Below are 24,109 nucleotides of genomic sequence, written 5' to 3' on the forward strand. Positions count from 1 at the left end.
AGCTTTTATTCATAACCATGTTTATAGATCTACTGCTCCCTAGCATTTCACTCCACGACCTTTACCAAACAGACCTCCTACTTAATTCTTTTCATGAGGAGGGAGCGGCCACAGACTACCCTGGAGACCCGCAGCGGAGCCTGGACCTCAACATCCCGCTCTTTGTCGGCTTCAAGCACCAGACAAAACCCAAAAAGGCTTCGCTGGACCAAGAGACAGCGACAGCGTCCCTGCCAGCAGGACTTACGGGAAATGGGATGGGGAAGGGGTTGGGGAAGGCTAAGCACCCTGCAGTTTATGGGCGCCGGAGCTGGCCAAGCGAGCAGGAGCGGCCGAGCCAGGAGCCGGGCCAGCCGCGCAGCCCCCCCGGCCCAGCCGCCCTCAGGGCCCTCAGGGCTCGCGCTGGTTTCGCTTTCGCCTCCGCCGCCTTTCCCAGAAGTCACGTGACGCGCCCTCCGCCCGGGAACGCCCCCGGCCCGCCCCCGCGCACGCGCACTGGGGCGGGCGCGCGGCTCCCCGGGCGCAGCCGGCAGCGTGACAGCGCCGAGCCGGAGCCGGAGCCGAGGTGAGGGGAGCGGGCGTGAGGGGCCGGGGATGGCGCTGGCGCTGCCCGCGCCTCGGGGGCCGGCGGGGTGAGTGCCCGGTGTAACCAAAGCTGTCGCTTCCTCGGACTGCTCCCCGTCCGCGGGACACCCACCGAGCTTTGCGCTCTGGTGTCCTTGCACCTGGGGAAACGGGAGGTATCTCCCCGCGGTCTTCGTTCCTGGCAGGGACGCCCCTGCTCCTCTGTCGCTTGTCGCACCCGCTCTCAACTCCTCGCTCTCCACAGCTCACCCTCGGCAGACCTGCCCTGCCCGGGAGCGCTCGAAGCGGACCCCTGTCCCCAGCACGGCTGACGCTGATCCCGCGCCCCCAGCGTCGCTGGGCAGCCTCTGCTGAACAGGTGCGCTGATCCCTCCCTGCCTCCCTCCCTCACACCCGCGGCCGGGCCGGCCGGCAGCGCGGGGAACGCGGGCACGGAGCTGGCCGGGGGCTGGAACAGCTGCCCGCGCCCTTTGCTCCCGGATCGGCCGCGATCCCCGGGAACGGCAGGAAAGGAGGGAGAGGAGGGCCAGGGAGGAGCCCTGGGGTGCAGCGGGTGGCCAGCACGTCGAGAGGGGGATCAGCCGTCTCTGCTCAGCCCTAGGGGGGCACATCTGGAGTGCTGCGGGCGTCCAGGTACAAAAAACACCAGGAGCTACTGGAGAGGGTCCAGTAGAGCTCACAAAGATGATGAGGGATCTGGAGCACTCTCTTTCAAGGAGAGACTGCGGGAGCTGGACCAGTTTAGTCCGGAGTAGAGAAGACTGAGAGGGGATCTCATCATTACATATAAATAACTCAAAGGCGGGTGCCAAGAGGATGGTGGCAGACTCTTTTCCGTGGTGCCCAGCTACAGGATGAGTTCCAGCTCAATGTGAAGAAGAATTTCTTTACCCTGAGGGTGGCAGAGCACTGAAACAGGTTGCCCAGGGAGGTCTTGAAGTCTCCGTCTTTGGGACTGTTAGAGCACACTCAAATGCTATGTTAGCTGTAATCTGAAAAGCACACATCAAAAGCCTCCAAGCCCTCACTTTAAACATAACAGTTTTAACTCCTTTGTTTCTCACACCTAGCACACACCACTCAGCAGCTGAGGGCACTGACATAGAAAAATGAAAGGATTTGCTAGGAAGGGGCATAGAAGATAGTCTTTCACCCTGATCCTGCCCTCTTCATTTGGATGGGTCTTATAGGCAGCCATTAAAAAACAACGATGTGAGTGGATTTGCATCTCACCACTCATATTCTCAGTCTGGGCTGTTCCTTGGATGTATTTTTATGTGCCATTACCACTACAAGCTGATAACCTGCAGCATAGAAGGCTAAGTGATCTGCTTCTAGAGACCCTACATCAGAGCTAAAGCCACTCTCACAAAAGTGTTAGGACTGAGAGGAGCTGTTCTGCACAGTCTTAGTTCCTTTAAGCACCCTGTATCTGCCGCACAGGTTACTTGAATTTAGCCTGAAACTATGATCATGAGAACTAAAACACATAGAAAAAAACATCTTTCCAGTACTTCTCCATCTAAAGTGACTTGAGATGTAGTCCATTTTCAGAGCAGGCAAGTGTGGACACAAACAGCAACTGAAAATGAGCACTTAGAGGGGTCTCTAAATTTTTCACTCATACTCTTGGTGCTGGGGAATACATCTGCACAAGCAAAGGTGATACTCCACGTTCAGGATCTGAGTTATGCAGAGTACAGGTATCAAACACACAGATCCTCATTCCATATCTGCTAAGCAAGAGAGCAGTAACACTAGCAGTACCCTAAATGCCATGAAAATGGGTTCAGAGGAAAAGGCAAAAAAGAAAGCACCACACAGCCACTCACTCACTTCCCCTCCTCACTACAAGGTGGGGATGGGGAGAGAATCAGAAAGGTAAAAGTGAGGCACATTATGGGCTGAGATAACAACAATTTAACAGGTAAAGCAAAGGCCATGTACACAAGAAAGCCATCCCAGGAAAGCCAGGCTCCATCACACCTAACAGTGGCTTGGGGGGACAAACCATCATGCAAAATGTCTCCCTTTCCTCCTTCTCCAAGCTCTGTGAGCTTGGTACCACATGGTCTGGAACATCCCTTTGGTCAGCTGGGGTCAGCTGTACAGCTGTGTCCCCTCCCAGCTCCTTGTGCACCCCCAGCCTCCTCACTGCTGGGGTGGGGTGAGGAGCAGAAAGGGCCTTGATGCTGTGTAAGCTTTGCTCAGCTGTGATAAAAACATCCCTGTCTTACCAGCACTGCTACCTGCACAAATCCAAAACAGCCCATACTAGCTGCTGTGAACAAGATAAACTTTATCCCAGCCAAAATCAGCACATCCTCTAATTTTGTCAATGTTCATGAAAACGTCACATAAATTATTTTTCACCACTTCAGTCCAAATAGTACTTAAATATTTACACTGGCTTTTTTTTTTTTTTTAACCCCTTCCTCAGAATGTCTCAGTGGTATCAACTACAGCAACTTGATTCCAAGTTTTTGGAGCAAGTTCACCAGCTATATGATGACAGCTTTCCTATGGAGATCAGGCAGTACCTGGCACAGTGGCTGGAAAACCAGGATTGGTAAGCCCAGAAATTAATTAGGCTTTGGGTTGTGTGATAAGCAGTGCCCTCAGAAGGGCAGTTACAGGCAGCAGCAGAATGCTGGGGAACCAAGCTGCTGGGTGATCCTTTACTGGTAGGATGCTTCAGTAGCTCTGTGGGTGCTCCAGCCTGTGCTCCTGCCCCTCTTCAGAGCTTTCTGGAAGGGCCTGATACCTGGAGTAAGTGTCCTTGCTCATGATGTTCTCAGTGGTCCCGAGTAGAAGTGGTTGTTTTAAGTTAGCTACTACCTTGGTAGCATCAGTCTCTCACTCTTCAAAGGCTCTGAACTGCTGCCAGACTTTCTGTGGAGTGTCTTCTCTTTGAGGGGTGGTACAACATGCACATGCATCAGGGTCACTCTGAGGTTCCTGATGTGCATGGCATGAGTAAATTGATTTGCACAGAATGTGGCAAAAATAATAGAGAAACAACATTTCTGCATCAAGGAAAGTAAAGTCAGTTAAGAGAATGAAACCATCTTACATTTGAAGGCAATTTTCAGTGCTTGCATATTCTACAACTGGAGTTGGGGATTAAAAATCAAGTATACCTGTATGTATTTCTTGGTTCTTGCATTGTAAGTGTATCTAACCCAAACATGCTTTAAATGATTCCAGGGAACATGCGGCCAACAATGTATCATTTGCTACACTCTTATTCCACGAGCTGCTGTCACAGCTTGATGATCAATTCAGTAGATTCTTTATAGAAAACAACTTTTTGCTGCAGCACAACATAAGGAAAAGCAAACGTAATCTTCAGGTACGCCTGGGTTATCTATACAATCTGCACATCTATATGTTATCTGTATATCTGTACATGTGCTTGATTTGCTTCAGTGCAATTGGATGCCTCTAAGCAGCTACCCTGCTGTGAGGGATTTTTACAGAGGATGTGTGAGAATCCTGATTTAAAAGCCAGAATTCCAAGTGTTGCTCCATTTTTGTTTTGATGTGCTACAGTTAGAAAGTTACTGTTTAATTATCAGCTCAGTTACAGTTTGAGAACTCTAGGAAAAAGAAAACCCCCCAGGGTAGCACCATCCTGAGTAGGGCAGTACTCAATCCACAGCACATTTCAGCTTTGTGTGCAGGTAAAACAGTAAGGTGGAATTTGCATCCAGCCTGGACTGTGTGTTAAACCAGCAGCCATACCAAGGTGTGGGAGGGTGGCTCTTGAGGGATGAGCTCTCTCTAGGACTGTAGGGTAGTATCCCACAACTCCCAGGAATGTCTCTGACCCTTTCATACTTCTTTGTATGCCAGTGAGGAAACTCGCTCTTGGAGCTGGTTGTGGCCATCACACCCTGTAATCCTGGAGCAATTTGTGACCAGTATGTTCCCTGAGACTCACACTTGGGTCATACCCTAATTTTTTTTGCCAATCTGAAAGTTACTGAAAGACAAGAAATTATGTGTACGGACTTGAACAATAGACTGTGTCTCTAATGCTAGGATAACTTCCAAGAAGACCCAATACACATGGCAATGATCATCCACAACTGTCTGAAAGAAGAGAGGAAAATACTGAACTGTGCCCAGGCATGCAATGAGGTAACAGTCTTGAAATGGCTGCTGCAGTTGTATCTCCCCTTGCCTATTGTTTGGGACAAAGGAAGTGGATGAAGACTGGCAGGGGAAACAGGCTATCCTCTCTCTGCCCAATAAGAGGCTCCTTAAAAAAGAGAAGAGAGAGCACTGATATGTACCAACTGGAGAACACTAATTTGTACCAGCATAGCTGGACAGTCTGGCTTTTTTCTGCTGAATGAAGCATTTGGAGGATAAATGGCCAGGAAATAATTTTTATTCCTCGAGTGACATAAAAGCTATGCTGGTTGTTTTAATTGGATTTTATTTTTAATAATTAGTGCTCAATTCATATATCAAGTAAGATTTTAGGTTTGTTCTTCTGCATTTTACTCCCCAGTTTACTCTCTATTAAGCAGCTGAGCACGCTTCTTTGGACTGTCTCTGGAGAAATGATGCATCATCCTCCTTCCCTGTTGTCTCCAAGTATTTCTTTCTATTTTTGGTGGTGTTTTGGGGTGTTATTTTAGTGAAGCCCTTTTCTTCTGAATTATAGGTAAAGCCATATCATGTCCTTCATCGTCTGTTCTCCAGCTTCTCACCTTGTTTTTTTTTTCCTTTACACAAGCTTCTTTTGCAATAAAAACTCCACAGTTGGGAAAGGCATGCGAAATATATAGATAGCTGTAATCCACTTATGTAGAAATAGAGTGATGACTGACCAGGCATGTTAATTTCTAATAAGGAAATACCTCAATTTATAGCAAGGCTTTGAATGTGCAGCATGGGAAGAGCACTTGGGCAGAGGCTTTCAACAAAGGGCCCTTTGCAGCAGTGTCCAAAGCAGCTGCTCTAAGAGTGTGACTCTGACAGAGCCCCTGTAGCTGCAGCACAGCTGTTTGGCCCTGGCACATAAAGCACTTGCTGCTGCCTTTCCAGTACACAATAAATGTGGGTCATCAAAAAGGGAAAGGGAATTTCAGAAGGCTTTGGGTTGGGAGGAACTTTAGAGATCATCTACCTTCCTCTAGACTGTGTTGCTCAAAGCCCAATACAGCTTGACCTAAATTCATGATGGGGGACCTTTGGCACTTTACTAAAATAAATACTTTGTTTCTTTCAAATTCACCTGAATTTGATTTTTTTAATACTACAAAATTTTAGTATGATTTATCAGAACAAGCCATGCTTCCTCAAGTTGTTTGTCAACAAATACCATTCATTTACAGTGATGAAAAAAGTTATGGGTCACTCTGTTTTGACTTGTTCTGCTTCTTCCCTCAGATGGAGGTAGGGAGCGTACAGAACACTGCGACTGGGATGCCAGACAAACAGAAGGAGCTTGATGCCAAAGTTAGGGATGTAAAAAGCAATGTTACTGTAAGTATAATAGAACTTTTCTCAGTAGGGTTTATTGATTTGCAGATGCTGAAAATTAGACTTGATAAAATGACAAATAAAAGTAAGGTGGGGTTTTCAAGTCCATAAACCAGGGATTTCCTGAGCACGGGAAGTACCTTGTGTCTAAATTTTAGCAACAAAAGCATTTTACCCACCTGAAATACTAGCAACTGACGGAAAAAAAAACCTCTTAAATCACAACTGACCAGTTTCTTGCCAACTAGAAGATATACTTTTTTTAGCATATAGATGTTGGTCTTAATAAATACAATCACAACAGAAAGCTTTTCTCCAAATAGTACATAAGAATTTGAAAGTTTAAAATGCAACGTGCTGTTCCAAGTTTTACCACTGTAGCCTAGGTTCTTCTAAATTCTGTGAACTTACTTGGCTTGACCACAAGGGTATTTCCATACTTTATAATTAACAGATTTCAGTTAGCTGAGAAGGAGGATGTATAGAAGGTGATAAAATGTAGAAATATTTCCTGTTAGTCCAGGAACAGACATATAAAACTGGACTTCATGTCTGTCAGGCCTGGTACCAGGCAGTTCCTAATCAGATCAAGTCTTGCATTACTTGAAAATATTAAATAATTGTGGCCACCCTCATTTCTGCATTACAGGAAGTGGAGCAGGACATCAAGACATTAGAGGATATACAAGATGAATATGACTTCAAATGTAAAACCCTGCAGAACAGAGGTGAGTCATTTTTCAGACATCCCCCACTGTATATAGTTTGTCAGAGTAAACTGCTCTTTATGTCAGGGCCCTGAGCCTAATGATAACACAGCCAAACTTACTGGTAATGTCCCTTGTTGATTAACTCTGCTTCACACTGATACCTAAATTTCTGCATGTCTTTTGTTCCAAGTAAGAGATTCTCCTTGTTAACACAGCATTCCTTTGCCCTTTACATCCCTTTGCCACTAGAAGTAACAAACCCTGTAGACTCTGTGACCATTCAGCCATACACTTAATTAGTGATGTTTCACAAATGCCAAACCAGCTTTAGGTTTTGTAGGCTCTTGTGTACCAAGGGAAACACACAGAGTCCATGCTGGTTTCATTGTACAGTTCTGTCTCTGTTGTTGCATTCTTTGTTCCAGAAAAGGCTGTTTATTTTCTAACACAACTTGGCAGAGCTGACTATCCCTTAGAACAGGGACATGTTCAGAAGGTGCTAAGGGAAGCACTAAGCCAGCATCTTGCTTTTTGTGTTTATCCCCTTCTCACCTCAGCATTTCCCCCGCCCATCCTTCAGCATTCCTTCAGCCTCATATTCACAATTTGGACTTATTTTACAGAACATGAATCCAATAATATGTCTCAGGAAGAATACAAGAAAGAGCAGCTGAATCTCCAGCACATGTTCTTATCACTGGACCGCAAGAGAAAGGTAGCATTCAAGTTTTCTTTCAGAAGTCAGCAGCTCTTAATCTTAAGCACACGTTCATTTTCATTGAATTGACACAAATTAGCAGTAGGAAAGGTTTTTTAATATATCAGTTCAACTGAGATATTTGCAGAGTTTTGCAAAACAGAAGAGCACTAGATAAAACAGTACTTATTTCTCCTGTGTGAAGTATTTCTAATGAACAGGCTAATCTCATATTCTGTGTAGGAGGTGGTGAATAAGATAGTGCAGCTGCTGCAGAGCACAGAGCACACACAGGCTGCCCTTATTAATGATGAGCTGGTGGAGTGGAAGCACAGGCAGCAGACAGCGTGCATTGGTGGGCCACCCAATGCCTGCCTCGACCAGCTGCAGAACTGGTAAGTCTTGTGTAAGACCACATTTAAACCATGTTATGAAGGAGGACCAGGTCTAGGGAATATACTGATTATTTGTATGATCCCTTTTCATTCTGTCTTAGCATAACTGCATTCATTTTATTACCTCACCACATTTCCATTGAGCACAAAGTGTACTCTGGGCACTGCCACGTCCTCAGGGACAGTCACCTGGCTGGTGCCTCTGCACTAGTACAATGTAAAAAAGTGCTAAAAGTAATAAGATTGTGTCAATTGTAGGTTCACCATTATTGCTGAAAGTCTACAGCAAGTTCGTCAGCAGCTCAAGAAGCTTGAGGAACTGGAACAGAAGTTTACCTACGACCCTGATCCCATCACAAAAAATAAACAATTTCTGCAGGACCTAACACACAAGCTTTTCCAGCAGCTCATCCAAAGGTAATAGACCATAAGGATCTTTTGGGTGTTACCATGAATAAATAGACAAAGAGCACCTTCCCTACCATTCCCTCAGTATTTCCTACATAGTATCATTTCATTTTCCAAGGTTTTCCTAAGTTTGTCAAACATTAAACTGAATTACTGCTTTTTAGATTTACCCCATCTAGGATTTCCACAGGTTCAGCCCTATGGAAAAGGTTTATGCTCAGTCATTATTTAAGGTATCAGGAGCTTTGCTGCAGTACACATTGATTACAGAGTCAAATTCTCAGTCTGTTTGTCCACTTCTCACTTCAAGCTTCAAAGTTCAAGTGAAGAGAGGCAAGAAAATCTGCAGCAAGCTGTGCCTGAGATAGATACACACTAGATTCTCCAATCCTTTGTCACTGGACACATCCTCTTTGCCTCCAGCACAGGGAGGCCAGCCTTGCCTCTGTACCACCTTTTTGATGCAAGTTACTGTAGCTGGTAGTTGCTTCACATAAGATCAGAAACCTATTCTGTAAACACACAGTAGATAAAAATTTTGTGTATCAAAACAGGCTAGCCCCAAAAGTTTGTTTCATAGCTGGCCCTCATCAAATTCCCTGCTAGTGTATCCGTGCCTTGGGCATATGTTGTTACACAGCAGTGTTACTGTGTATTCAGGAAGCCCTGGAAATGGCAAATAAAACAGCCCTCCTCACTTGCACCATGGTAATTGCAGCACAGTGTTTCCTTGCTGTTTGATTTCAGAGAAGTGTGATGTAGCAATCTCCCTCCTCAAGCCATCAATGTATTGCAGAAAAGCCAACACTTTAAAAATCACTATTTCTAGCCCCGTTGTAACAATTGAAAGGAACTGAGTCACACACCTCTATGTAGATTGAAGCCGAGTGAATATAGTGTATGGTATTACTGGTAAATCAGCATTCTTTAAAGTTCACTTTCATGTGGTTTCTTATTTAGGAGCACTACAGATAAACCATAGTGCCTTTAACCTGTTCTTCCCGTAGCTCCTTTGTGGTAGAGAGGCAGCCTTGCATGCCAACACATCCTCAGAGGCCACTAGTCCTGAAGACAGGAGTGCAGTTCACTGTGAAGCTGAGGTATGTTTTCCCCTTTCCCTGTTCCTTTTTTGTGGTAAGGCTTTCCTGTCACTGGCTTCCTGCAGCCCAGAGGATTGCACAGCCTGCCCTGCAGCCCAAGGGCTGAGGCAGGAGGAGGGAAGTGCCAGGGGCAGGGGCTTTCTTCTGGCAGAACTTAACTCACATTCAGCTTTTACTCTTTCCCAGAAGTGGGGTGTACCGAGTGCGTAACAAACTCAGCCAAACAGCAAGAAGATACATGCAGAGCACTCTGTCATGCCAAAGAGTAACTCATTTGCCTGTTTAGTTTTATCTCTAAATGCTCTCTGGTATGGAGCAAGCTTGGAGCCTCCATGTGGCCCCCAAGCATGCTGAAATATCTGTGGTAAGCAACACAATAGAAGAAAAGCCATATTTTTCAATTGCTGATGCTAAAAAAAAATACTTCTCTTTCCAGATTGCTGGTGAAACTGCAGGAACTGAACTACAACTTGAAAGTGAAAGTTTTATTTGACAAGTATGTTGAATTTATTTAATCCCTCTTAGGTAATGGTAAACCGTTCCCATACTCAGAAACCCAAGAGCAGTTACATTACAAGTGTTGAGGAGGCCAGCAGCAGGCTGGTTCTCCATGGCAGCAGGTACATCCTTCCCCTTTCCTTACCCATTCCCTTGCTCTAAATTTCTCTCTGCCACCAGAGACATGTCACAAAGTGCAGATGGCCTCAGCTTCTCACCATCAGCTCCACAGAGAAGAGCTCACTACTGCTAAATCAGACAGACCTGGGCAACAGCCACTCTGCTGGGGTGTTTCACCTGGATTAGCATGAGGTGACAGTGTGGAATTGGACTCCACCATTCCTAGTCACATAATTCAGTCATCTCTAGAATCCTTTACTTTTTGTCTGGAGTCTAGTAAGGAATATAGTTATCCTCAAGCTACCTTTGAATAAGGGGTATAATCTGTCTACCTGTAACATATGACATGTTCTCAATCAGAGAAAAAATTACAGCAGTTGAACAGATGAATTCCAATCTTTTGTATTTTCTAAGGGGTTCAGGTGAGTTTTGCACTTACTTCAAGGGCAGGGAAAGAAATGTGACAGGCTGTCTGAAATGATGACAGGGACTGTGCTTTCAAGAAAGCAAGTGGGTTTTTGTCTTCCCATCCAAGCATTTTTGTTCACTTGTAATAGTTCTAGGGTCCAGAAACTTGCAAAGATTAGTAAAAAAGTAAAAAGGAATTCTTATGTGGTTGTGGAAGGTGAGTCCTTGAGAAGTGCACTAGATAGAATGCAACTCAGTAAAATCCCAAGTGCTGGGAAGACCAATTCAAGTGGTGCAGCAATTTATCCAACCAGTTTAAATCCAGATTTAGAGTGGCAGAACTGTATTTTTTTTTCCTCAGAGCAAGAGTTAAAATCTTTATAATAAAAGAAAGTACTTCTTTTGATTATAAAGCTCCCATAGCAATATCAAGCCTCAGTAAAACACAGGCTGTGTAGTACAATATTTATTTTGACTGCTTTAACCAATTGCCTCATCTTTTGCACAAGAATTTCACAAAAGCATTTTACCAGTTCTCAGTCAGCACTGTCAGCTACTAAAACACGCACATTTTCCATGTCTTTGGCAGAAACTTTAAAAGATTATTTTGTCTTTTTTTTTCCTTGACAGAGATGTAACTGAGAAGAACTCAGTCAAAGGGTATGTGGCATCAGAGTTTGATATATTAACGTTAGGTTCTTTCAATGAATGAGAGATTTAATTACATTTTCTCTCTCTCTGTGTAGATTCAGGAAATTTAATATTTTGGGAACAAACACAAAAGTAATGAACATGGAAGAATCTACTAATGGAAGTCTTGCAGCAGAATTCAGGCACTTGGTAGGGGGTTGGTTTTTTCTTTCTCTTACTGATACAGACACTTAATTTTGTAGTAGAGCATGGTAGGAAGGAAACAAATTGCTTTTGTTATTGAAGTCATTATTCATTTTTTGTGTAAAGAGGAACTGTGATTATCTCTCCTTTTTCTTTGTTCTGTCTTTTAAAAAATATTTTCACCTGTTTCAAAATCAGAATCAATCAAAATGTGATTGGTTTGGCCCTTTCAGAGGAAGATCCATAGGTAGGGAAGTCTGGAATAGTTTAAAGAGCTTTGAGTCTGGAACATGAAAATTGTCAGAGTGTGCAGCTGCAAGAGTCAGTGCCTTTGGCAGGCTGTGGGGCACTTCTGATCTGCAGATTGGCAGGGAGCACTCTGGTTCCATCACTACAGGAGGAAAGGAAAAAATGCAAGTCCAGAACCAGGGAACATGGAACTCTACCTTCATTGTCCAGAACTGACAGGCTGTCTAGAGTTTATAATCTGATTCAGAGGGGTACTTTGATAGACCAGTATTCCATCTGATCCTGATTTCATACTCCTTCTGTTCTTAAAAGGCTTCTTGCATAAAGGCATTGCAACATAACTCTGCAGTATCTTTTTTCACAGATGGACAGTTCATAAAAGGGTAGTAGTTACCTAACAGTTTATTCCTTTGGCTCCCACAGTTTAGAACCAAATAAAATCAGACACTAGTGCAGCAAGTTTGCATACGGTTGAGCAAGTGGAGCTCTACCACTTCCATTTGTGGCTGCCATAAACAAGTGACAGGTTTTTTGTTCGTTTGCAGCAACTGAAAGAACAGAAAAACACAGGGAGCAGAACAAATGAGGTAAGCAGCACTAACCTTTGCTTTCCAAAGCTTTAGCATAGTGCTAACAAGGCATTCTTTTAATACAGTGCTCTCTGCTCAGACCCATGGAGACACATGTGGGATGAGAGATCATAGGAGAGGAGTTCAGTGTTTCTACAAAGTGATCCATGTAGGAAGAGTCTGCAAGGAGAAATACTGCCAGAATGTCAGTGAGGGACTCTCCCACACTGGCATCTGCTTTTAACAGGGCTTCTTGGCAAGCACAGATTTTTCTATGGCTTATAGGTAGTAGCCAAAAAAACCCCAAAAAACATGCCTGGAGAGGCAGTTTTAGGAATTCAGCACTGTCACTTGACTTTTACTTGTAAGCTCTTACTGAGGTCTAGAGCATGTGACCATGGGCAGAAAAAGGTTTTCCTCAGGATAAAGCCCCATTACTTCACCCTAGGAATTTTCGGTCCCTGAAAAGTTCTTTTTTTTTTTTTTTTTCAAGGGTCCTCTGATTGTGACAGAAGAGCTTCACTCTCTGAGTTTTGAGACACAGCTGTGCCAGCCTGGTTTGGTAATAGACCTAGAGGTAAGTCTTAGATCAAACAGATGCACTTCAGTTCCTCTGTGTCATTTGTGCTGACAATCTTAACTTTTTTCTCTCTCTTTTTTTGTTTTCTTTTTTTTTGTTTTTTTAAGTACTGGGATATCACGTACTTTGAGTTATTTCAAATTATGGGAATGACACTTCACAACAGCTCTGTACAGACACAGAGGGAGAATTCTGTCAGCTCTCTGGGTAAATAAGAATAGATGTGCTTTGCAAAATGTCTGATACCTAGAGGGCTTAAACCACAGGGTTGGTTATCAGGTTACATTTATTTCAGAAGCAGTCTTCTGTGAGCTCTACTGCCACTGTCAGTGCTGGGATACTGACACTAAATGAAAGTCTTTATTAGACAAAAATCACCCAAGTCTTTCCAGTATTTCATCATACTTTCTCCCCTACATACAAACTTCTATAGAAAAATTCAAGATTATGCAAGCAGGGAATTAAAACAGAAACCGGGTGTGTGGATAATCTCAAGGAGGATTGTGGCAACAGTGCAGGGTAACCTGACGTGTCCTTTTGTGCCCCTTTCAGACCACATCCCTTCCCATTGTTGTGATCTCAAATGTGAGCCAGCTTCCCAGTGGATGGGCTTCTATCTTGTGGTTCAACATGCTGTCTACTGATCCCAAGGTATTTGCAAGGAAAAAAAGATGTTTCATCAGGTACTATGTCTCATTTTCAAGCATTGTTTGCAAGTGGCTGCTGCATTTTAGCTCTGCAGATGACTCATAATGAGTTTCAGGTGTAGAGAGGAGCAGTGACTTCCCTGACCTAAACAGAGCAGTGTTTGAAACCATAAGGGTAGTGTACATGTATTCAGGATACACAGCACACAGTGAGAAGCCAAATAAACATTCAAGAACTCAATTATGGTGCACTTGAGTAATCCAACAATTCATTTCTGCCTGCTGGGAGATGACCTATCCAGAGCCCCAGAGATTGCTTTTCCTGGTAAAGAGTGCCTGGAAGAATAGCTGCCTGCTTCTGCAGAGCTGTTGCAAGCTGACATCCATCCTTAAACCTGGAGCTTGTTTGGGCAATACAAAAATTCAAGTGGCATTCCAAAATTAATGTTTGTTAACTATAGCTTGTATTTTTCTCTTCCATTCTAGAACCTGTCCTTCTTTCTGAATCCACCTTGTGCAAAGTGGTCTAAGCTTTCTGATGTTCTGAGTTGGCAGTTTTCTTCTGTAACAAAGAGAGGACTTAATGCAGATCAGCTGAGCATGCTGGGGGAGAAGCTTCTTGGTAAGGTCTACTTTCATCACAGATGGCCTGTCTGAATTGGAGCTAGTTCTGCATCTTTTCCTGCAGCCCATTTTAAATTTTCCTTTCCTCTCACAGCTTTCCCCCTCCTACAGTATGAAGCATTTTCCACTTTTCAGTATGGCAGAGTTTGTAAATGAGTTCCTGTCATGAAAAAAATCTGCAGTTCTAACTTGGGAGTTTTATGCATTAGAGCAACACAGACTGGGCCTAATTCTGCCTTTTGAAGTAACACTCATGTTTAGTCAGTCTGTGAAGTGGATGTTTCTTGGCATCTCTCAGCTTTTTTTTTAGTCCACCTCCATTCATTTTAGCTTCATGCATGCCCCCAGCTACAGTGGGGATTCACTCTGCATCAACACAGTTGCAGTATCAGCATGCAAACACTATGAAACTGCTAAAGAATATCAAACTGAATTATCTCCCACATGAGTGTCCTTAATAAAAGCCTCATCAGCCATGGGCTTTGTTTCCAAACTCCTTGCAGTTTGCCTGAAGAGGCAGAGCACTTTACACTGCTACTGATTTTTGCACAGTAGACTCTAGATGAAAAATACTATTGATCCAGTATATTTCATTAACCTTAAGTTTCAGGGATAAAATTGTATTTAAAGGCATTGGAGATTAGTGTGTCTAGATGGCAACTACAGCATTCTACTCTCTAATTCCCTCAAGACATAAGATCTGGCAAAAAGCTGTTAATTTATTAGATTCCTTTTCAAATTTCTACAAGGAAAATAATTTTATTTTTTAAATTAACCAACATAAAGAGACCCCTGATATATTTCTGTGGCAAATTTGCATTTCAGAACTACAGGGATTTTGTTGACCTCTGGTAGGGTTGCTACTTAAATCTTATCTCCATAGATAAAAATATTACCCAGCTGAAAAAAAATCCTGGTTGCTGAACACTATATTCAGGATTCCTCAGTGCAAGGAGACAGAGCCAGCATGGTGCCAGGGCACAACCTGGCTGCTGTTTTTGCAATGTGAAAGTTGACAGAATCTTGATCTCTTAACACCAGCAGTATCAGTAACAAGCTCCCTAACCCAGTTTATTTTTAGAAAAATGACAGAGAAAAGCATATTTATGGGAAGCCATAGCGTGATCTTGAATGGGAAAAATCTGGCTCTGACTACAGTCAGGGTCTGCAAAGCTCCCAGCTACTGTAGGCCCAGCATAGGACTTTTCTTTATGCTTTGGAGATGGTTATCAAACACTGTGGACATACAAACAAGGCTGAGGGAAACAACTGCAACAGGAATAAGATCAGTCTGTGGTTGGGGTAGACTTAGGAGTCAAGAGTTTCTGGGGCAAAATCCTGCAAATCACCAGAATTAAGGTAGGAAAGTGCTTAATCTTAGAGAGATGCTGCAGGGTCTGCTGAGCCTGCAGAGGAGCTAGTGGGCTGCAGTCTTCTTGCTGGGCTGGCAGGAACTGTGCAAGGATTCAGTTTCCTTCCTGGAAGCATTTTGAAGCTGGCAAGTGTTTGGTGCAGCACAGCACAGAAAGTGTCAGGGTGGATTGGTTCCCATTACACAAGGGCTGCTCACACAGGTTGGGGTATCCTAGCTGTGAAAGCTGCTGCAGCCTGCCCTTCCTTTTCTTTCTTAGTCCTACAGCTGCCTTCCCAATAAATACTCTGAACTTGGTTTGCTAGGTACTTTTAGCCTTACTAGGTAACTTGTGGAACATGACTGAAGTCAAATTTATTGTGTTCAGGGCCAACAAATGGAGGATCTCAGGATGGCCTTATTCCTTGGACAAGATTCTGCAAGGTATGCACACAGTTTTAAAAACTGAGATGGAAGAGGGATCTCATCTTGCTTTATCATGGACTTTGGGCATTTTTTGGTTCTTTCCCCCCCCCATGCCTACTTTTCTAGTAGCATCCCCTAGTTATTCTAGACATTACATGGTCATGGGAGGCTTTGGTGGTGAGGCTAAAGTAGCAGCAGGAGGAAAAAGAACTTGCAATGGCAAGGAGTAGATGATTTTGAGACTGTTTTTGATCCATGTAAACTCCATAAGAAAAAAAAAAAAGTGTCTTTCAAACACAGCATCTCCATTATTATTAATGCATCTGCTATCAATAGAATAGCTCTCCATTTTGACTGTTACAGAAAATGTAAACAAAAAGTCAAGATGAACAATTCTTCTGTATCTTAGTGAAGGACATTCCCCAGACCAGGGGAAACTGGATCAGGGTGAGGATTAACACAGGGTGGCCAAGAGGGTCAGTATAATGATAGAAAGCCACATCATGGAATTTCACAGCCCTGGCTGAAGCAAGACAGGAGGACTCTTCACATTTTTTTTCAGTTTTAGACCCTTAGCTGGCATAGATAAGTAGGAAATCACAGCAACCAGGAGCAGACTCCAGGGGAAGAGCAAGGCTCTGGTGATGTACAAGCACTCAAATTCATTGGTACAGATGCCTCATGAGACGCTGAGATCCAGATCTCAACAGAAAGTGTCTCTAAGGTTTTCTGCTAGCCAGCCCAGTCAAAAACCCCAGAGGCATGGGTTTGCATGTCCCACAACTCCAACAGGGATAGCACCCAGGCAGGAGCCAGAGCCTTATATCTGCTCTTAGACCAGTGTTGCCACATGTGAGAGGTGATGGATCACACATTTGTGGGTACTGGGGGCTCAGACAGGCATTTTATTTTAACTCATGTCTCATTATCCCTATTCTCCCCCCTCCCATCCCTGCTTTTCCATATTCTGAATTTCAGGAAAATATAAATGATAAAAATTTCCCCTTTTGGCTGTGGATTGAGGGAATCCTGGAGCTTATTAAGAAACATCTCCTGTGTCTCTGGAATGATGGGTAAGACCTTAGTGAATGTAAAGATGTGGTCATTGCCTCAGACTTCACTTTTAGGCTTGCAATTGCACCCTCAGGTTAGACGGTTGTTTGTGCAGAGGGTGGATCTTGAAACTGGAAAAATCTGAAGCAAATGAATTCTAATAGTGAGGAATCCTCTGATGAGGCAACTGCTAAAAGCAAGAACATCAGATCACCAAGTTGTCCCATTTAAGTCACAGAGCAGGGCTTTGAATGTTAGATTAGATTTTGTTTTGCCTCTGCTCCCACTCTAAGTCGGTTCTTCCTACCTCCTAGAACACAGCCAAGAAAAACTGAAGCACAAGAAAGTATAAGTCCTAGCGATATCCATTTTAAAAACCCGAAAACCAAACTCCCTGCCCGAAGAGAGTTACTGTGAGCTGCCTGGAGGTGGCAGCAGCCAGACTCAGAATGCCTGTGGGCCCAGAACCGTGTGCCCAGAGCCCGGCAGTTCACTGATTTTTTTAAGAGTATTACCAAGTAGAAGGACTCTGCCAGATGGGAACACAGTTCCATTTGCCCTTTAATACTGGTTTAGTAAACTTTTCATTCTGGGATTTCCGATTTCAGATGTAATTCTGCCCAAACTAGGCTTATCCAAAGTCACAATCCTGTGTTTTAGCTTTAGTCACATTATGAAACCTCATCAAACAGCACACTCACAGTGGAGCATCCCAGTATCTCACACTTCTGCAGGATCTACAGCAGCAGGATTGCTTTGCCTTGCTACATTCAGCAGAGGGCTTCACATTTTTACCCCCCAGCTCCAGAAGAGTTCTGTCAAAGCCCTGTGCAGTACAAGCCTTGTTTCCCTGCCCCAAACTTCCCCCTCTCTTAGCTGCAGTGCAGTGGGAATATTTGTCACCATTACTGAAGCAGAGTGGCAGTTCTGGGATTGGGATGACATGTGGATTTGGTACAGACTAGAATAGCACATACTCCCCTGGTATACAAAAGAGTAAATAATGCAACCTCAGGGACACTTACCTTTCTTCATACTTGAGAGAGAGGAAGGCAGAAGGCTTCCCTTACACACAGGACATTGACTACTGAACACATTTGTTACCTAAAGCATGGCATTTAAACCAAACCAAACAAACTCAAAAATCAAACTCCCAAACCCCATAAAACAGGGCAGCTTACTGCATCTGAAACTCTAAGCAAAATTATGATTGTTTAGGGGTTTGATGTGCAAAGCCCACTTTCCCTAACTTAATGCACTCAAGGACAGTCATAGTACTCAAAAGATCATTATTGATGAAGTGTTTTGAGGAATAAGAAACAGAGAAAACGTTTGGAAAAAAAAAAAAAAAGCCAACAAAAGCAAAATACCAAGCAACAAACCAACCAAAACCAAATAGCTGGGGCTTGGCCACGGTCATACCCTCGTACTGACTTGAAAACTCCCTCCCCAGTACCTGTCCAGATCAATCAATCTCTTAAAACTACCACACTAGCCTCCTTGTCTGTGCAATAACATTTGCTGAGCACAGTAAATAAGTCACAAAAATTTTACAGTTCCTGTAGAAAACAAGCTCAAGGCCCAAAGCAAACCCCATACCTGTAAGAGAGTAATCTGTCAGCCAGCAAAGTTGTTTCATCCGCCAAAAAGGAGAAACAACTGTTCCTTAGCATACTTTTGAACCCAAGACTGACTGCTAGCTGGGATCTGACCCTGTTACACACATGTAACTTCACTTCTGCTCCCCCAGCCCAGCTTTGACAGCAAAATGGACCATCATTTTTGTTCCAAGTGCAGAAAGATATTTGTATAGGCCCCCAGGCTGAAGTGAGAGTGCTGAGGGAAGCTGTGGTGATTCACAGCTGCCATGAGGCATGAATCACCACCTGACTGCAGCCAGTCAGTCCTGCTGCCAGCTGTTCACAGGACAAAGCCTTCTGTGAGGCTTTCACCAGTACCTCAGCTCTTTTAAGTGAAGGAAAGCTCTTTAGTTTTCCTAGCTAGCACAGCACAGATTGGTTTTTATGTTGGGAAGTAACTCAGCTCTTTCTTTTCAACATTACAGCTGCATTATGGGCTTCATCAGCAAAGAGAGAGAACGTGCTCTGCTGAAGGACCAGAGCCCAGGAACATTTTTATTGAGATTCAGTGAAAGCAGCAGGGAGGGAGCAATCACCTTTACCTGGGTAGAGGAATCTCAGAACGGTAAGTCAGCAACAGAGAACCTTTGCTGACCTGTTTGCATCAGAACAAGAAGTCTTTGGGCCCTTCTCCTCCACCCTGAGGACCAGCACAACAGCCCTGGCAGCAGAGGGCACAAGCAATAGCAGGGACACACTATACTTGGGGTAACTCAAACCACACAATCAATTGATCAGGGTTTCAGCTAGGACAAGTAGCACTTCCCAGTTGGAAAGGAAAAACTGCCCTCATTGTCTTCCCTGCCTCCTTAGGCTCTCTCCCAGCCTTTAGTACACAGACAGTTGCATCTCCTTCCAAGCCCAAATGCAGCTTTTGTTCCTCCCTTCCTTCCCACACTCCCCCTAGATAAATTATGTACTCACTTCGTTTTCCAAGTAGTTCTCCTTCCTCCCCTTGTCCAAATGGATCAATGAAGAGCTTGCTTCTTCAGTGAGCTGGACTAGTTTCTCATCCTCTCCCAAGGAAGCCTAGAGGCATGACAGCCACAGGAAGTTAAAACCTCCCCTGTACCCAGTCAGGGCTCTCTTGTTATCACTCTCTCTGCACGGCCCCACCTGTCAGTGTGGGGCAGCTGTTGACACTTCACTTTGATGAGCCCAAAACCAGCAGCAGGTGGAAGAGAAACTGCTGATGTACTGAAAGATGCTTCTTTCCCTTGGCTGCCTTTATTGCTGAGACATCCAAAAGCTCAAAGAAGGTTGATAGTATTTGGATCAAACACCCTAATAGGCAGCAGAGTTTGAATTACAACATTTGGAAGAAGGTTTAAAAGGCAGCACAACCTAAATTACTTAATGAAATATTGCAGTTAATTTCCATGGACAAGTCACACCAGTCATTCTGGACACAAAACACACCAAGAGCCATCACTGTGTGCTATAGCCCCATGCCTCCCTACCCACAGAGCAATTACGCTCCCTTTGCAGGCATTAAATACTTCCTGCAGCACTGTAGGTGTCCTCCAGGCAAGGCTTTTGCTCACGTCAACTCCGAATTTGTTGGAAGGGGTTGCAGCTTTTCTGGACACTTTCAGAAATGAACTTTGAAGCCAGCCTTAAGAACTGCTGTGTCTGTCCCCTGCAGAGCCACAGTTCCACTCAGTAGAGCCCTACACCAAGAAGGAGCTCTCTGCCGTCACCTTCCCGGACATCATCCGCAATTACAAAGTGATGGCAGCCGAAAACATCCCTGAGAACCCGCTGCGGTTCCTGTACCCCAACATCCCCAAGGACAATGCCTTTGGCAAGTACTACTCCAGGCCTAAGGAGGGTGAGTGTGCTATGTGGGGCTCGTGCCTTTTATCTTGTCTGCTTGTTCCTCAGCTGCTGGGGCACTGCACACTTTCTGTGGCGTGGAAGGAAAGGGAGCAGTTGGCCTGAATGCCTTTGTAGGTTAAGAAAAGGTCTGTTTTTAAACAGGCACTACATGAGAACTAATCAGAGCAAAAACTGAAACCCCTAATTGTCACTGGCTGTCATGTGAGCTGTTCCAGAAATGTAGGCTCCCACTAACAGCCCCAACCATGACTGATTATGGGATGGGTTTCTTTGCCATTTTCTATAGGAGAACAGGAAAAACTGACTAAAAATGGAATAAATTAACCATAGTGCTGTAAAATGTATGACAGAGAGACTTGCACGTTATCTGGGTCATAGGCTGTATTTTTGGTACGATAAAGGGGAAAATGTGATGTAAACTTGCTGAAGAAAAAAAAAACCCACAAGCTTTTTTTCTCTCTTGAAGCACCAGAGCCAATGGATTTGGATGGTCCCAAGGGAACTGGCTACATCAAGACCGAGTTAATCTCTGTATCTGAAGTGTAAGTTCTCACAAAAAGGCTGGATATTTGAGAACTGTTTATAAGATTTTAGCTGTAGTTCATGTCCCTTCATACTGTTTAAGCTGTAGGTGCCCCAGTCAAGTGTTTCCTCTTTGAGAATCTGATCACAACACATTAATGTGTGTTCAAACCACCATTTTTAGGTAAAAACCCTAGAAACTTGCAGGCGAGTAATTTCTTGAAAAGCATGTTCTCAAAGACTTGTTGGACTTCTTTGGTTAGGATGTGCACCCCTGAGTAGTCTGAGTTTTCATTTAAAGCCAGGCTGGCTTTGCAAAGCCTGGTCTTCCTCACAAGAGGCCTGGTGAGTGGCCCTTCAGGCCCCGGAGGCAGGCAGAGTAGCCCAGCTGTGCCCCATTTCTCTGGTGACAGTCAATCCCTGCTCTTGTCCATCAGGCACCCTTCCAGGCTGCAGTCTCCAGAAAACCTGCTGCCCATGTCTCCCGAGGAGTTTGATGAGGTGTCCCGGATGGTGGGCCCCGCCGAGATCGATACTGTGGTACGTACCAGGAGCCAGCCTGGAGCCCGAGGCTCCAGCCACAACTTGCTTTTCCCTTTGTTTGTCCCCCCTATCTGAGACATCCCTCAAATACTTAAACAGAGGGCACAAGCATAGGAATAGCTGGTGAGCCAGAGCTAGACTGGGATTGCCAGCAGTTGTTTTTAAACGTGTCTGCAGGGAGAAGGGTGAAGAACTGGAGAGCAAAGCTTCCTCTGCGTGCCTTGCAGGTGGAGGAGAGATGGCAGGGGGGTGAAGGAGTATCCCTGTAGTGCCCCTGGTAGGGTCTGTGTGGGGAGGGCCTCCAGCAGGAGTGCAGTTTGGAAGTGCTGCCCTGCCAGGGCTGGCGAGGTACTGCCTGCTAACAGAGCAGCGCTGCCCTTGCAGGGTGTGCCTCAGAAAAAGAAACAAATTCAAGTGCTCGCCCCACCCCGAGCAGCTGATGTGAATCAGTGTGACTGGGCAGAAGGTGGTCATGCTCTGTGCTTAGCAAGGACTGGAGAAGCAGGGCTGGGCCTGTGTAATGGAGGTTTCCTTTTCCCCTTGCAGATGTGTACACATATCCAGCTCTGAGCTCTGGCTGAGCTTTCCCTGCGTCGTTAGCACGGCCCGTCCGCTTCACGCATCCCGCGCTGCACTCAGTGCTTTGCTGACAACGCTTCACTGCCTTGGTTCCTCAGCCTCAAGGTCCAGCAGCAGTTTTAGCTGATGGGAATATCAACAGCAGCAGCCTGAGCAGCCTCCTTACCTGCACATCTTTGTTTAATTAGCAAGATACTGTGCCGAGGTGGAGGAAGAGGAAGGTGAGAATGTGAGCTCCTCAACACCAGTGATGGCAGAAACATGCATTCATTGTTTGAAGGAATTAGTTAAAGGTTTAAAACAGTTAACTGTACATAGAAGGCTTCAAAGAAAAGCTGGTTGTTTTCCAGGGGTTCTGTTCAGAAAGCTTACACCTTGAATTTTGGTCACAAAAGGGAAACACTCCACACATACCATGCCACACCAAATCCATGTGCTGCTGAAGTTTGTTGTGCTTTTAGCTCTTCTGGGCATGGCCTATGCAGAGAGCAGAAGCCCAAAAAGTTACCTGCATTTCATTTTCACAACTTTCACAAGGCATAATCTTGTGTAGGACGTTTAGCACAATCTTTCTCAAAGCATTTCTTAGGACACCACCTTGGCACATGCTGAGCTTGGAAGCCAAGGCACATAATCAAGACTAAAGCCTCTGCAGACTGCAGTCATCAGACAAAATCAGAACCTCCTCTTAGAAGACTGCAAAAGGGATTGAGTTACGTTTTTATTTACTGTGCCTAATCTGCCAGGGTGAGGATCTGGTCACCCCTATCTTCTGCAATAATACAGACCCCACGTAGGTTATAACAGGGGGACTGGAGCTCAGTTTTCTCATGCATCATGAACCAGGGCATTTATTTAACTGTTAATCTGAATAGCTAAAATACTCTACAGGTTTTGATAATTAAGTGGTTTTGTAACTAGGGGTAAGGCACAGGAAAGTGAAGAAGTTACAGTTCAGCCAGAGCAATGGCTGCAGGACAGAGTCTGCAGTACTTACAGGAGGAAGCTGTGCTTCCACCAGAGGAGGAACAGGTTGGTTTCTCAGCACGTTCGGAGGCAATTAACAGCTCTCAGTTCAGGCAAGGCTGTTCAGGCAGCTGCCTCTCTCTGAGAGTACCTGTTAGTGCAGGCTGCTCATCAGCACGGAGCTGAGCAGAGTGGCTGCAGAGCACTGGTGCTGCACCCCATCTGTCCAGGGACAGGGACACTGCAGGGGCCCTGCCTGAGCAGGGCTTGGACAAGGTGACCTCCAGAGGCCCCTCCAGACCCATCAGCTGCTGTTTGGGAACAAAAGGACTGCTTCAGTTTGGTGTGTTGTGCCCAAGACAACTGATGTGGCCCCTGAAAAAGCTTCCTAGAAAAATTAAAGGACCTAGAGCATGTAACACATGTATTTAAATGAAAGCATTGCCAACATATTTAAAAGAAAGCATTGCAAACTGACTTCTTTTTGGTGCCCTGAGTTACTGAGATTAACAATGCTACAGGAAAGGACTTAATGCTTTTATCTTACTGTAACTAGCTGGATGTGTATCTGTTGCTAATACAAAAATCAAGTTGTTTTCTGAGCTATGCTTTGTGTTCATGATCTACAAGTCATTTTATTCTTCAGTTTTGTGGGACTTAAAGCAGTGGCCTTATTCACAGCTTGGTCTTTCCATAGCCAATAGTTCTAGAAGCAGTGACTTTTCCTCAGTGGAATATTCTTTTATATATTTTAAATAAAAGGAACTGTCAGTTGCCATTTTTTGTCCTCTCTCGTGTTTTGGCTCCCTCTGTTATAAAGTAGATGTGCCAGTCAGTATTTTACTACTCTGTATCTCATTTTAAACTTGTTTGTGAAACTAAAGTTACAGCTCTGAAGCCTGAAGCTGTATTGATGCTTTTAATTCTCTGCATTGTTGCAGGTCTATCTGCACTGGAGTTTTACAAGGTGGCTGTTACCTTTTTTTATTCCTGCTTGTATCACTTCATTCATTTGTTTCCAACCGCACACAACCGTTAATAAACTGAACTTCAGTTTCTAATTTGAGTCCTCAGTAGGATAACTGATCTGTGGCTCATCTTTGTGAGCTACCAAGCTGGACCCTGCTGCTTTTCTCTGGGGCTAGTGAGTGACAAAATCCCTCATCTCACACTTGTCAGGCTTTTATATGAACTGTACAGCCAGAAGAAGAGTAAAGAAAACTGTTGGTGTGATGAAGGATAGCAGAGTAGGTCAAAAGAAAGCTAGACC

At 44.5% G+C, this 24,109-nt stretch overlaps 1 protein-coding gene across 1 annotated transcript; it reads left to right on the forward strand.

Moving 5' to 3' along the window:
- The first annotated feature begins 499 nt into the window (after window positions 1-499).
- On the forward strand, window positions 500-23,857 carry STAT1 (signal transducer and activator of transcription 1). Its single transcript, XM_084208864.1, has 25 exons — window positions 500-565; window positions 830-943; window positions 3,026-3,154; window positions 3,793-3,937; window positions 4,630-4,728; window positions 5,989-6,084; window positions 6,731-6,809; window positions 7,415-7,506; window positions 7,732-7,883; window positions 8,142-8,300; window positions 9,299-9,391; window positions 9,828-9,887; window positions 11,048-11,077; window positions 11,164-11,257; window positions 12,046-12,087; window positions 12,563-12,646; window positions 13,202-13,300; window positions 13,783-13,918; window positions 15,660-15,715; window positions 16,676-16,770; window positions 18,816-18,955; window positions 20,036-20,221; window positions 20,696-20,771; window positions 21,189-21,291; window positions 21,841-23,857. The coding sequence occupies exons 3-25, from the start codon at window positions 3,027-3,029 to the stop codon at window positions 21,862-21,864; spliced, it is 2,268 nt and encodes a 755-aa protein (XP_084064990.1). The 5' UTR covers window positions 500-565; window positions 830-943; window position 3,026; the 3' UTR covers window positions 21,865-23,857.
- The last annotated feature ends 252 nt before the right edge of the window (window positions 23,858-24,109 follow it).

This window comes from Fringilla coelebs (assembly GCF_963513975.1).
Source record: "Fringilla coelebs genome assembly, chromosome: 7".
Lineage (NCBI taxonomy): Eukaryota > Metazoa > Chordata > Aves > Passeriformes > Fringillidae > Fringilla > Fringilla coelebs.